This window comes from Misgurnus anguillicaudatus, chromosome 17, assembly GCF_027580225.2.
Source record: "Misgurnus anguillicaudatus chromosome 17, ASM2758022v2, whole genome shotgun sequence".
Lineage (NCBI taxonomy): Eukaryota > Metazoa > Chordata > Actinopteri > Cypriniformes > Cobitidae > Misgurnus > Misgurnus anguillicaudatus.
This window is the reverse complement of record NC_073353.2, coordinates 3,048,383-3,064,058: the sequence shown is the minus strand read 5'-3', so window position 1 is coordinate 3,064,058 and position 15,676 is coordinate 3,048,383. Positions and strand designations below refer to the sequence as shown.

General features: G+C 36.1%; 1 protein-coding gene across 4 annotated transcripts in view; it reads right to left on the bottom strand.

The window, feature by feature from the left end:
- Positions 1 to 15,676, bottom strand: part of kalrna (kalirin RhoGEF kinase a) — a 203,563-nt gene that overhangs the window by 103,606 nt on the left and 84,281 nt on the right. For all 4 annotated transcript variants that reach the window (XM_055216257.2, XM_055216259.2, XM_055216260.2 and 1 more), the window contains 4 exons: positions 12,850 to 12,972; positions 9,547 to 9,738; positions 9,332 to 9,463; positions 7,496 to 7,726 (listed from right to left, as the gene is read on the bottom strand). In XM_055216257.2, the coding sequence (XP_055072232.2) occupies positions 7,496 to 7,726; positions 9,332 to 9,463; positions 9,547 to 9,738; positions 12,850 to 12,972 (678 nt within the window). The remainder of the gene's footprint in view (positions 1 to 7,495; positions 7,727 to 9,331; positions 9,464 to 9,546; positions 9,739 to 12,849; positions 12,973 to 15,676) is intronic.

Genomic DNA, 15,676 nt, shown 5'->3' with positions numbered 1-15,676 from the left:
GACTATTGATCGTGCTTTCTAATCATGCAAATCTAAATTTGCACATCTAAATCATGTCAATAATCAAGGAAAATGAAATATTATATTACAAACTGTTCATTAACATTCAAAACATTAAAGATCACGTTTTCATGATCCCATTTTTAAACCCTAGTTAGTGTGTAATGTGGCTATAATAGCATAAATAATACCTGTTAAATGATAAAGCTCAAAGTTCACTGCCAGGCGATATATGAAGAGTTTGGTTCCAAAGCGCAATAAATCCATTTTGACAAATTTCGGTAAAAACATGTTTTCTATACCAAGAAAGTGACAAGATGAAAAACACTATTTTCTGTTACAAACTTTCAAATAGCATCTTTACGTTATAAAAACATAAAAAATTCAAATCCATAACTTGATTTTCAAAGATTTATTATAAAAACGAATTATTTTTTACACAAAATGCAATAAATCCATGACAAGTTTTTTTTTTTCAAAATGCTATAAATCTATTCAATCAATGTATAAATGTGCATTCATCTTTGCCATGATATATTCATTTAGTTGAACAGTTGTACACTGATAAAAAATAAACATTAATGGCATTAATCAAAACACTGACTTTGTTATATTAATGACACTGTCATTGCTGCGGTTATACTTGACGCCATCGCTTAACATTTTTCAAAGCGATCCGCTGTAAAATGTTTTGGTCCTGCTTAATTTTCGTTGACTTTTAGTAAAATAATGTAAAGTTTTTCATAAGATCCCCTGGGGTCAATGTGTTAGAATCACATAAACTTCACAGATGCTGTCGGGAGAACAAGCACCCGTCTCCCGAGTGCCTTAAGTTATTGGATGTTGATGACTTACAATCTTTCCCGTCACAGAAAACAACCACAGGTTCATCAATGCCAATAAAGTATTATTTTGCTTTTGTTTGTTTGTTGATCACGAAGTACAAAGTAGATGAGGAAAACTAGAAGTCTGTGTACTCAACGTGCCCCCATTGATTGTTTACAGTGCGTGGAGGCCATGATGCGCTGTAATTTGTGGAGCGGATTTATTGCTTTCTGTAGAAAAGGAGGAGTGGCGTATATCACGTTTTGGGAAAAAAGGGAGAAAAGATGACAGAATAACACTGCGGATATTGGATTTTGCGTAAAATTAAGAATTTACTTTTAAATACTGACCTGATATAATTCTGATTTTGGCAATAACTCAATTTTTTTTCTCAAAAATGGCGTTTATCGCGTTTTGGAACCAAACTCTTCATATTTTCTTTAACCGAATTCACCTTTCAAGCCTACAGCGAACAGCCGTTTGGACTACAGCCCTCTACGTCCTGCTTTTATGACGTCACTAGAACAGTTTTTTGACTAAACTCCGCCCACAGGAATACGTCAGTCACCAGCTAAGCTAACGGCAAGCTAAACTGCTATCGAATCACAACACACTAAACAAACTAATCAGAACTCGTTACGTATTTCTGAAGGAGGGACTTCATAGAACAAGGAAAACATCAGCCCGTTTTTAAGACAGTGACAACAGCGCTATTCAGGTAAGTAAATTGTGTGAAAAATACAGCGTTTTTTTTTTTACACGTGAAACATGAACACATGTTATATTGCCCAATCAAAGCTTCAAAAACACAGAAAGAACGGGACCTATAAAGATTTTAGGCATCTGGATATCCAAGATAATAAAAATTGAAAAAATAAGTTGCAAATGCAATAATTAAAACTATTTGATTAGATTTTTATTGACAAATGTTTAAGACAAATGCCATTTTTTATATATTTGTTGGTGTTATACCAAGTGGTGTAACTAAGAAAACATTTGTACATTTATTTGTACATTTATTGTACATTCACATTCAATTATCTTGCTAATAATTTTTTATTATGGATAGATACACTTAAAATAATGTATAAACTTAAAGGGATAGTTCACCCAAAATAAAAATTCTGTCATCATTTACTCATCATCATTCATTACGAAGTGTAATTCCGGGGTCGGATTCACGAAAACATTCTTAATATAACATAAGAACGTTCTTAAGATAATTTATAAGAAGTGCAATTCTCAAACATTTCCTATGAAGTTCTCACATAAAGAACATCTTACATTTTTGTCTTAAGAATAAAATGAGAAGCTTGAAATGAATTATTCTACCCTGCTCATGAGGTAACAACACAATGTATTCTTCCATCACTTTGCGATCAGTAACAGAGGCCAGCTAGTGTATGAGGGCCAATAACCTTAGTAATTTACAATTAATGTATTATGGAGGAAGTAAAATGTTAGCTAATATTATCAATATTACTTATTTTATTCTTCTTAAGTTTTTTTTTTTTTTAAGAAAATCCCTAAGGGAAAAAATAAGAACTTTAGAAGCTTTTTTAAAAATACAAAATATTTAGAATTTAAGAAATAAAATGGCAGTTTCCTCCTAAGAATGTTTTGTGAACTCAGCCCCTGGTTTGTATTATTTATCGGTTTGGCTAGTTCCTATCTCTGTTGAAACTAGTACTTACCAACAGCACTACATTTTATCATTTAATATGTTTTGTTTCATCGAAATTCTAAGTTTGAGATTTTTTTTTTTTTGAGGATGCACACTAAAAAGGGGAGGGTACACATGGTGAAAAGTTTGTGAAGCACTGGTCTAAAGTGTCAGCCACAGATTTTATACATGAAACTTGATCACTCGAGATTGGTTGAGTTAAATATTACCTCCCAAACTCTCATCAGGTGGCTCTGTTAGGATATGATAAACATTTCGAACACAAACATACGGCACAGATAAACCAGGATCATCGATTATGATGCGATATCAACATACTGAATGTTTTTCTTGAGACAGGTTGTTATTATTGCCCATATTTGGTGATGTTAGTTGGCTTCATCCTGAAATGTTTGCAATTCTTGAGTAATGGAGGGTGAGATGTGGCCAAATATCTTCAAGTGTGTAGTTAAATACAGGTAATGAGCAGGTTGAGCTATTCAGGGCAAATAAACAAACCTCCCACACACATGAACATACATATACTGTTTGTGTTCAGCAGATGTCACAGTCAAAGAAATAGTTTAAAATGAAATTGGTTTTCTCTTATGTTTTTCCAAATTTAAGTTCCCTTTGAAATAGAAATGATATACCGAATGTTCATTCTGATCTTCCATATCGTGAATGGCTACAGATGTGACTGAACCAAGACAGAATTTTTTTGAGGATGGGGGGTTTCTTAAGAAATCACACCTACCTCCCTTAAATTAGGGATAGTTCACCCAAAAAGACATTTGTCATTATTAGGTTAGCAGTTGGTGTAATTACACAAAATTTATGATAAATTAATTTAATTTAATTAAAACAGGGGCCCAAGGCACCATCTTGATGCCCCCCCCCAGTATCAGAACCACTGCTTTAGACAATCAGCCAGTAATATAACTTTAAAGTCGCAATGAAAATATATATATATATATATATTTTATATTGTGGTATTATTAACATATGACTTATCTGTGAGGTAGTGGATAGTCGCGGTATTGCAGATTAACATAAACATTAATCAGGAACACGTTTTTATGCAAATGTTTTCTATTAATTGTCAAGATAACTTGTTAATTGCAGGGAAAGAGTTCAAGCATTAGGACATAAACCACTGTTAAACGGGGAAGTGTTTGTGAAACTTTTTTTTTTATTTCTACTTGGTTAAACTATCGATGCAGAAATTGGCTTTAATACAGACTAGGGGTGTGCAGCGGAGTCAGTATTTGTATCTGTATTTGTATCTGTAACAATCTCAAAATTATTTGTATCCGTATTTGTATTCGGATGGAGCCGACATATTAAATGAAAATGGCATTTTAAATGAATTTTTGCTTTATTATAATTATAACTTAAATAACTGTAAATATTTATTAAAAATAATATTACAAAATTTTAATCAAAAAGACAAATAACTTGATTCTCATTAATAATAGGCATGGAAAACAAACTTCTCATTTTCAAAGCCTCATACAGCTTGTGCCTATGTGCGTTGAACTCGATAGCGCGTTGACTGTACATCACCTTTAAGCATTTATTGTGTCTTTCAGCACAGTTACATGTGTGACCCATTCTGCCTAGATGAGTGGTAGGTTTTCAGAAAAAATAAGTAACCTACATGAATCCCTCGTCTAGCGATTCAAATACTATATTAATTAAACATCTAATACGTTTTCTGAGAGTGAAATGATTAATACTAAGATGCGTGTCATGTCTGACATATTGGTTTCTGTTTAAAAACATGCAGGAATTTGAAAATAAAATGCAGGACTTGCTTGATGTTTAAAGAGTTATTAAGAGAGATAAATTCGGGACTAATTTATGTTAAAAAGTTATTAAAACCGACCAGACTCGCGCTGACCGACAGATCCGAAACGCAACGCACAAACACGCAAGTACGTGCACTGACAAAATATTTCAAAAACAAAGGTTTTGACAAGAATTTATGAAAGCATAATAAGCATTACAACAACTTGGTGAGCATATTAACTATGTCCATAGCCTACAGCGTTTGCGCGAACAGAACGAATTGTTTAGAAAAACTTTAATCTTCATCTAAATTAATAAATAATCAGATATTCGTTTAAAATGTCAAATAACAGTGCTCTATTATTTAAAAGTCAGTTTTGACTTAGTTCAAAATAAGCAACATGATTTTAAACAAAAAGGTAATTAGAAAGATTTAATTCAAATGTTTCAGTTGTTATTTACTTTTATCTTTATGTTTATTGCAATTCATGTCATAATAATCTTCAGTTTAAATTTTGCTTTTAAAATGTTACATTTTCATATTTTTATCTATTTACTTATTTATTTTATATTCACCTAGATTGACACTGAAGCTTGCTTTAACTTGAAGTAATTAAAAGATCATCTGTGACCGAAGTCACACTGAGACACAGAGTTATTAACGAATATTTTATTATCAGAGTGCAGCATTTTATCAAGGATTTCTGGTCTTGTGTAATTAAATAAAATAAAATAAAAGGGTCATTTTTTACAGTTGGGTTAAAAGAATTTTGATATTAGCAGTGTTTTTAAACTAATTCCAAAACAGCTGGCGTTTCTAAGGGACGCGCAGAAAATGTCATTCATGTCATTTTATAGATTGCACTCATTCACTTCACACACATATTATACGTGCTTTAAGGGGTTTATAATTTAGCGCTGTTTCAGTAAACACGTGATTATGTCTGGCCGAATATTTTTTCTATTATTCGGATGAATTCGTTATTCGTTTTGAAGCCATTATCCGTGCCCTTCCGAATAACGTATTCGGCTTCGGGCACATCCCTAATACAGACATCTATGAGGCAAAAAAAAACTTTTTTTTATTAAAGGTGTCAGGATCCTGTCAGAAACTTGTCTTGAATTATATCTAGTCTTTGTGACAGGGTTCTGACAGTACCATGTTTTATGTGGTTTTAGTATTGGTTTATTCTGACCACGCATATACCGGGTCTCATCACTTTTTCCCCGATCCCTTACTTGTGATTCTTTTCAGGTGTGTGTCATTTAGTTCTCCCTATTAATGTCCTTGGCTGCGTCCGAAAACTCTAAATTGCTGCCTTCTGAGGCAGCTTTCCAAGGCAGCAAGGCATCAAGGCATGTCCGAATTCAATGTTTGGTTTACTTCCTGTCTCCTGAGATACCTATGCGTGGACGTACATTAAGAATATGATTGGTCGAGTCCGGTCGAGTTCGAAAAAATAAAATGGCGGCCAAGGACGCGACTGGACCACCAATTTAGTGTAAATAAAGGTAGATTTTCACTTTTTACACCTTTTAATTGCATTTCTAGCAAGAAATTCGTATTGTAGTTTTCAAATATGTGATTAGTTATCACAAAGGCGCTCTCTGTTTAAATTTCAAACACGCTGCCTTAGAAGTGTGTCCGAAAGTCTTTCTCTGAGCTACCTTCATGCCTCCGAAGTCATTTCCTCATGAGGCAGCGAGGCAACGAGTCACTGCCTTGAGTTTTCGGACGCAGCACTAGTGTTTGATGTTCTGTACACGTGCGTTTTATTTCTTCCCTTTTCCAGTCCTGTTTCTTGTGGGTTTAAATCAAAGAGTATATTTGTGCCTAGTATAATCTTGTCTTGTTATTTGTGCTGTTTAGTGTATATATATCTTTAGTGTCAGTTTAGAGTCTTGTTCATCTTCTTCTGTTTTTCCCCCTTGTGGGTTTTTGTTTTCCATTTTGTTTAATAAATTATTTATGTTATTCATCTGCTGTTTGCATCTGGGTTCACCCTTTACCAAACCCTCACAAAAGGTGCAGTGTGTAAATTTTAGTGGCATCTAGTGGTGAGGTTTCAAATTGCGCCCAATGTCTCAGTCCACGGCTCATCCCTCGCTTTTGAAACGCATAGAGAAGCTACGCTAGCCACCATAGGAGAAACACGTCATCGTCAGAGACAACTTGGTAAACAAAGTTTGTCCGTTAAGGGCTTCTGTAGAAAAATGGTGGCACAAAATGGCGACTTCCATGTCTGTGTATATAGGTAAAAACGGCTCATTTTAAGGTAATTAAACATAATAGTTCATTATGAAGTCTTTATACACCACTGATAATATAGTTATAGACATTATATTGCATTTCTGTCAAGGGAATCTTCTAAAAGTTACACACTGCACCTTTAATTACATATTTTAAAATGCAAAATATTCACTATATTACAATTTTCTATGCATGATTTAGAAATGTTCTCTATCGTTTACTTCATTTTTAAAAGTGCATGAAGTGTGTCAGAGCAGTATCAGTTTTTGCTGTTTGTGATGAGAGCTGAACAGTAAATGCACGTTCCTTAAGATTCATCCATGCTGTTCTCTGCTATGCGGCTGGCCTGGATTTGGCCTCCGTCTGAGTTTGATGCTCTTTAGTTCATTGGTTCTGGTTCAGATCTTGATTTGGCTTGGCCTGTTGGCCGTTCTGCAAAGCTGAACCCTGCCTGATAAACCCGGAGCTGAATAAAGTCCCAAAGCTGCCACAGGCCCACTGAAAGAGGCTAATGGTGAGATATTAACTGCTCCTCTGGGCACAGATCCAGCACTCGAGAAAAAACATGCTGTGTGGAAAACTGTCCACATCCAAATTTATAGTCAACTGTTAACAAGTCTCCTCATTCAACAATCCCCACTTAAATTATGGTTGAATTACAGCACATTTACATGAAAGAAGAAAACCTTGAAAACTGATACATGCGTAGATGAGAATACACATCCTAATGCAATCAATCTGGCATGTATATCTGGAATATATCTTTAAATATGGCCGCTGTACATTCATAAGACATACCTCTTTTATAAAAAAATGCATTTTACGATCTGGTAGATTATTAAAAAGTACACAGTAAGTTAATACAGTATACTGCTGTAAATAGCTTAGCTTTTGGAACAGATCCAGTCAGTCAGTGTGTCCACACTCCTTAGAGAACATGTCAACATATGTGAGCATTCATTTACCTGCTGGACGTCCTGCTGAAACACGCAAAGCTGCAGTCTCTGATGCAGACGCACTTTGCGATGCTGCCAGATGCTCTCCAGACGTCTCTGATGGTGCAGAACCTCATGGACCACGTCCAGGATACAGTGTACGGCTTTAGAGTAGTTGGCTGTGGCGGTCAGAGACTCGGAGTTACCCGGACTCAACGGCCTCTGAAGAACATCCAGCAGAGCTTTACCGTCCTGACTCACCTGTGAAAAGAGATTATACGCATCATTTCCATCCTAAAACAGCACACACAAGCCTGAATTTGTACTTATTTTATGAGTTGGCTAATTCGTATGAATTCATACAAAGTGAATTCTACAAAAATGTACGAGCAAATAATGAAACCCCATTCCTAACCCCAACGTCACAGACGCAAAAGCAAATTCGAGTCAAAATAACATCCGAGTGTGGTGGTAGGAATAAATACGAATTAGCCACCTTGTAAAATACCTACAGCGTGAATTGCCATGAGATTACGTTGGCACACACATACACAAGAAAACAATGTTTAAAAGTTCAATTAAGTGCTTTCACTGGCTCGGCTTTTATCGCTGTATAAACAAGAAATTGTCATGGGACATATAAAGTCACTTGCAAACAGCTATGTTTTTAATAAAAAAATATAAATCACAGCATGGCTGTTAATAAAATTTGCAGAGATAATCTCATTCTAGAGACTCTGTATTTAAAAATTTGGATATGACCAACCCTGCGTTCCAGTTCATTTTTTATGACCTTCCCTCGCTAACTTCCCTCAGTCTCATTCACTCGGGTGTACGTCATTGCTTATGTTGTACGGATGCCCACTACTGCTGGAACACTTGAAGTGGGTTCAAATGAAACGCTCTAAGCCCTTGATCACATGGAAAATGGAGACCGCCCCCTCCATCATTTGAACTGTGCAAAGCGCGAGTTGCTGAAGTGACGTCACAATCGCTAGCACAATGAAGTAGACTCGCTCCCTTTGTCAAAATCGAGGGAGTGAGGGTCTGTCCATAAAAACTTCTCTTGTTCACTTGACGAAGTGGAGCGCACTTCAAAATGGCGACAGGGATTCCCCCGAGGGGAAGTGTTTAGGGAAGTTCGCGAGTGCGTGTCTAAAACTGGAGTGGAACGCAGCCCAAGTGTCTAAGATGTCAATATATTGTATTGTCCAAGATCAAGATTTTAGTCTATTGTTGAAATGTGTTTATCTGCATAAAAAATATTATTTAAGTATTTGCCCTGTACAAGAATATATTTTTGCACCACCAGATAATGAACATATACTGCAATCATTGAAATGTTCACAATGTTGCAATCTTTATATACTGTCATGGCTGAAAGGCTTGAAATCAGTGAAATAAATATGCAATCTAGTTTCAGAAAAGAGTCTGACTATCAGGGGTGGGGATCTGTGAACTAAGTGGTACAATAACACAGTAACATTGTTTTCCTGTTGTGTCTTCAACTTAATTAAAGCTGCTTCACTGATTTTAGTTTAAACAACACTGCAGATCTGCATCAGAACAGATATGGGGTAGCAGCACGCTTTCAAAACCGTTCAAATGCACATGTCTGTACGGGTGCCATTCAAGTGACAGCTTCTGTACCTCTTTGTCTGACAGTATACTGGAAACAACATTTCTATCAACCAATCAGATTGCAGAATTAGGTTTGATTTGGGGCTTATATCCTATTTTAATCAACCAATGATGTCCCTTTTGACATTTTGGGTTTGGTTTATGGGTTTAGGTTCAAACCAAGCAATCTGACTGAGGTGTAAGAGTCTCAGCTAAAATGAAAGGGGACAGAACGTCTTTTCTTACTTCTGTATAGGCTTGTGTGACCTGTTCATAGAGCGTCTGATGATGGTGAATGGCCAGTTCCAGATCCTGCATCTCTGATGGCAACCCCCCTTCACTGCACATCTTACACCACGCTTCCACACCAGACAAAAACTAAACACACACAGAGAAACAGACAGACCATTAGATATCCACTCAAGTCAAGATCTACAGTTACAGATTACAGTCTGGAGTACCTGTTCAGATTTCTGATGAAATACAGCAGACATGGCGAGAATAGTGCTGCGTTCATCAAGGGCGGCAGCAAAACTCTTCCACTCTTGGTCCAGTTGGGTGCTGATCTGTTTGATCTGCTGAGAGGCGTAGTGACCCGCCTCTGAAAGTCGTGAGGCCACCGACATAATGCGGTTTATGTTCACATAAGCATTCTGCAAAACAAGAGATCAGAGAGCAATGTGAACAACACTAGACCAATAGAAACATTTTTTTTAAGTGAGTATCGGACTACAGGGTGTAAAAAGAAAGCAATAAACTGTGTAGGGGGTGGTACCATAATTGTACAACAAATATGTTTTTTTTTCCGGATATTAATTGGAATGCCAAAACCCCCTCACCAAACAACAGCAAAAAATAGAAGACAACAATGTTTAAAAACAGTTACATTTATACGTAATAACCATAGACTGTAAAAAAATATGGATGTAGTGTCTGTGACATCACCCATAGGTTTGTAAAGAGCTTTTTTGAAGCCAATAGTTGTCGTCACCAAAAATGGGTAAATGGGTAAAAAGCAAAGGTGTCTGGTTGCCGAAACCACACCCGCCTAGCTCGATTCTAGTGACAGCTGTGGCAGTTAACCCATCACTCAAGTGGCCACGCCCTTAATTATGCAGAAGTTTAAGGCTTAATATAATTTAAACGGATGGGTAACAAAAAAAATCACCTCCCTCACAGTTGTCATGGAGGGCAAAATTAGCTATACAGACCAAAAACACTTTTTGTACCAGGCTGTAAACATATTATTTTCTACTGTAAAGTTGGCCATTTTAACATGGAGGTCTATGAGAATTGACTGCCTTTTGGAGCCAGCCTCAAGCAGCCATTCTATGAATTACAGTTTAAGTCACTTACGTATTGGCTTCATCAGAGAGATCGAAAGGTTGCCCCTTGGTAATAACATAAATCGGTATAAACTATTTTTAAGTAACGGTTTATTAGTCAATTGTAACAAGGTCCCTTTAGGGGAGGCGGGTCACTATGGGGCGATGTTTGCAGTGCCCTTCGGGCAGTTATTTCAGTCATGCAAGACTAAAGCCCTACAGCAGGGCTATTCAATTGGCGGCCCGCGGGCCAAACCCGGCCCCCAAGGTAATTTGATCCGGCCCTTTATGTAGTCTTTTAAAAAAGACATCTCTAAAATAAATTTAGTAAGTTAGACAACGGGCCGTACAGTTACGAGTTGATGCGCGTGCGCCTGTTTCATGCAGCATGAGCTGCAGAGCGCGAGTCACGTGACTGGTGCGAGCAGCTGTGTCACGTGATTATATTCCCGCTTTGGTCCACAAGTTCAAAGCGATCGCCTCCCCCGCTCGCGCCCGCGTCTCAAGACGCGATAGCTGACAGTGGTGAGTTAAGAGACCGAACTCTATGGTTGTTTTAACTTTATTTGTTGTATTTTCAAACACCTTTTCCGATAATTGTTGTCTGATATGTTTATGCTTATCCACAATGACGTTAGATAAAGGAAACTCGTTGAAACGATTTTGTGAACTAGATAAAAAGATCCTGCAGTTTCTCCAAAATTCAAAGCAGACAAAGGCTCAAATATTATGCGAGTCATCGTTCTCACACAAGAATGCAATTAAAACGAGTAACAGTAGTCACCCATCGCTCACAGCAGCACCTGCACCACTGTATGTGTATCGCGCTGACAAACATACACCTGATTTTACTGCTCTTGCGAAATCTAAAAACATATTCTGTTTATTAGAAGGTAGCCTACTGTTTGCCAAGTATTAAGATGGCTGTTGTAGTTTAAATAGGGCTACTGTAATAATTAGCTTTTGACAAAAAAACAGCAAAAAACAATTATGTTCCATATTATAAACTTTTTTGCTATGTGCATAGTGCACTGAAGTGAGTAAATGAGTTAAATTCTCAATAAGTGTGATATGGATCTTATTTACCTATTTAAATGAAGAATAAAGGTTACTTGGGCATCTTACAATGCACTTATGTTGTTATGCAGTTTTAAAATACAACATATGAACATATCTGGATGTAGAAAAAGCCTACTTTGACATCTAACAATGCACTAATGTTGTTGAATGCAGTTTCGAAATACATGTTTGTAGAAAAAGCCTATTGTACAATGCACTGATTATGTTTTTGTGCAGTTTCAAAATACAACATGAATATGGTTAAATGTAGAAAAATGTAGTCATCATCACTGTTATATCTCCGGCCCCTCGATTAAGATACTTTTTATGAACTGGCCCCCACGACAAACTAATTGAATAGCCCTGCCCTACAGTATATTTTTGAAAGGGGAAAGATAGATATCTCTAAAATCATGTACTAAAATCACAATTAAGCGAAATATTTCTGACAAAAAATTAAAGCTGACATCACCTCTACCAAAACTTTTGTTTCTTAAGCTCAAAATGTGTTAAAATACCTTTTTTTAAGGTCGTTTTAGCTATTGCACAAGTCCACAGGTTGCATGTGTATAGGAGTGCTCAATCTTGTTATATCCAATATCTTTGACTATAGGCAGTGTAGAGTTGTCTGCATGCAAGATTGCAAACATGGAACATTAATATAAAAGGTGTGGGCACAGGCATTCATTATTCATATAGCTTTTATGCATCTAGTAAGATTTTAAAGACAGATCTATCCATTCTGAAAGAAAAAAAGTCTTTTCTTGTAGTTGTTGCACATACTACAAACAACCACCTTAACAGCAAAATCAAGATTTAAGAGCAGAATCTGAGAGGTAATGTAGCAGTTGTTATAGATGAGCTGCATGTATCTTCACAGATAGAAAGAATCATTCGCACATATTCGTAGCCTGCTGTCTGGATCTGTCTTACAATCCGTCTAGTCAACCAGATCAGCTTAAAGATGTGTCTGCTATAAGAATCTAAGCTTAATGAGGTATAAAGCAGAACTCATGCTGAGATAAAGAACAGGAGGATGAATTAACATTTGTAAGTGTGTGTTCCTCAGATCACTGTGCATCTGAATTGTGAGCTGTAGACGCAGGGATTCTAAGTAGTTAAGGGTCTGCAGGAGTTATGGAAATGTGATGAGGTTAATATCTCACCCACTGGGCCGCCTGTACAACCAACCAGACCGCATGTAGACACTCAAAAACACTTTTATGCATCTACATAAAATACTCTATAGTTGATAAACTAACCTTTCATTTACGTTTATCACTTTTATCCAACAACGTAGAAAGACTAATAGTAAGAAAAATCTGCAATAATGATTGAGAGAAGATCAGACAATGTGTGCATCATGGTAAGTTGACGTACCATGGAGTTCATGGCGAAGTGGTTGTGTTGGGTCTGTAGTTCAACAGCGTGCTGGTAGCTCACACCAATCTCTGTGTGACTTTGAAGAAACAACTCCTTATTGTGACTGATCCAGTCAAACATCTAAAGACAAAAAAAGAGATATGTCAGCAGGAAGTCATTAGTAGCAATTTATTTTACAGTACGTGTACTTACCTTGTACATATATGGTAAATATGTTGTACTTACAGACAAATGTGCGGTACTTACTTTTGAGTATCTACATGGTAATTAAAGTAGTTAATGCGTACGGTATCTAATGCTTTGGTTGGAAGGTGCATGATCTCTGAAAGCCAATGTTGACATTTGAAATCACCTAAACAAACACACCCCTACCCCAATAGAATCTGGAACTTCTTTTGATAGACCCGCCCCATATATACGCAACCCGGGCAACGATGTCGGTGAGTAGACACGCCTCTTATTGCTGATTGGCTACAAGTGTGTTTTGGTACTGTAAATACTTAATACCACTAAATACCAGTTAATTACCATGTAGATACTCAAAAGTAAGTACCACACATTTGTCTGTAAGTACAACATATTTACCATATATGTACAAGGTAAGTACACATATTGTAAAATGAAGTGCTACCTATATTACGTACACACTATTCCTTTATTAAACTAATAAAATCGTCAGATTGTTGTAGATTCGACGGCAGTCACGGCACACATAATTTTTCTAATGCATAGAATAACCTGCAACAAAATTTAGTTTTAACAGGTTATAAGAAATCCATTTAGATATATAAAAAAGATTTTGGTTTAATGGTACTCTTTATTTTAATTGGTAAAAAGATTTTTGTTGAGCACGGCTTTATAAAGATTTTAGCAATACATCCTACCAATGATAAATACATTTTTGATATATTTACGGTAGAAAATTTACAAAATATCTTCAAGGAACATGATCTTTACTTAATATCCTACTGATTATTGGCATAAAAACTATAATTTTGACCACTACAATGTATTATTGGCTATTGCTACAAATTGTGCTACTTATGTTTTTTACTTCAAAGCTTTAGAAAAATATTTATTGCACAAATGAATTCATAAAGATGCTTTAATTAAATGATGAAAATGCAATATAATGAATAATACACAAATATGCAAAAACCCAAATCATTAAAATTCATATCTATGGCTAACACTGCATTATAAACAATTTATCCTTCAATACGGAATAACTATCCTAAATAAATACTTCATTACAACAGCAAATGAATAGCACTTAATCAAGATAAGAGCTGAGAGACAACATAATTGATAATCTAGTTGTCTGCATGCATTCCTATTACATTAAATGGAGGGTTTAATCTAATAGGTCTGGGCTTCAGTTTGAGAGAAGTTGGACAGAGGTATTAATTAGCAGAATGACGGCTCGCTGTTGCCCTTTGACATGAGGAGGACTGGCACAAACGATTTTCAATCATGTTCAACACCGACCAGTGAAAGGTTGTGTGAGCTGTGGCTAAAAATAAACGCCTGCGCACTGAACTAAATGAAATTATCAGAACAAAGCACTTATGTGTGCTCGGCATCAGACGGCCCTTGTGAGCGCCCCTCCGGCTCTCCACCTTATGTTTGAAGATTTATCTCTAACCCCTATTATCATAAGCGGGTGAAGTTAATGTGAGGTCACTTTCTTAAAGAGAACAACACATCATTATTGTGTTGTAATGCATTACACTTATTAAAGTTGTACCTATCAATATCATTATTTTTAATGGTGTTTGTTCAGGCAAGCATTACTACTACCTAATTGCCCACAAAAAAAGGGTTACTAATTTTAGTATAGAAGATGGTCATGAAAAGGTGCACTAGACACCAATAACAGCCTAGCAACCACCTGAAAATCCTGGTTTCTGTTTTTATTTTTTGGTTTTTACGCATGACTGCTGATTGACTTCTTATCTTGAATTTTCATCTCCTTTTTTAGTTTTGCTTATTGTTTCTGAGCCAAAAAACATTCCTTATTCAGTTTGTTTTAACCTTTTCTCTGATCCGCAGAATTAAACAAAATTGCCTTTGAGACTTTTATTTAAATTAGACTATTTGCATGTGAAATGAGGTACAATAAGATGCAATCAGATTCAATATAGTTAACAGCTGCATTCTTTAATAACAGCCTCTTTGCAAAGCTGCATTACATTGTGACCAAATTACAAAATAATTCACATGCACTGCGCAACCTTTGTTACTTTCCACATTTTGCTCTTATCATTAGATCTTCTAGTTTCAGAAATAGCAACATTTATCTTAATTTAACCATATTACCCCACCATGATTGCAAATTCTGATCCCCCACTAAGTCATTGATATGTAAATGTGGTCATGTGTTAATGAATATTGGCATGTCATGCCAAAGAGAGTATGTAAGTAGAGCAGGAGTGGATCGAGGAGGGTTTTTTCTTTCTCCACTACCGCTCCACTACTGCTGCACCAGGTTTTCAAATGAAATTTTATTTATGATTTAAAGGAATACTCCACATTCATAAAAAATCTCGATAATTTAGTTCCATGTCGTCCAAAATGTTTATGTCTTTCTTTGTTCAGCTGAGAAGAAATTAAGTTTTTTGAGGAAACATTCCAGGATTTTTCTCCATATATTGGACCTTAGTGGACCTCAACGGTTTCAATGCAGTTTAAAATTACAGTTTCAACACAGCTTCTAAGGGCCATCATGATCCCAAGGCATAAGGGTCTTAACTAGCGAAGCGATTGTCATTTTCGCCAATAAATAAATAAAAAATACCTAATTTTAAACCACAACATCTTGCCT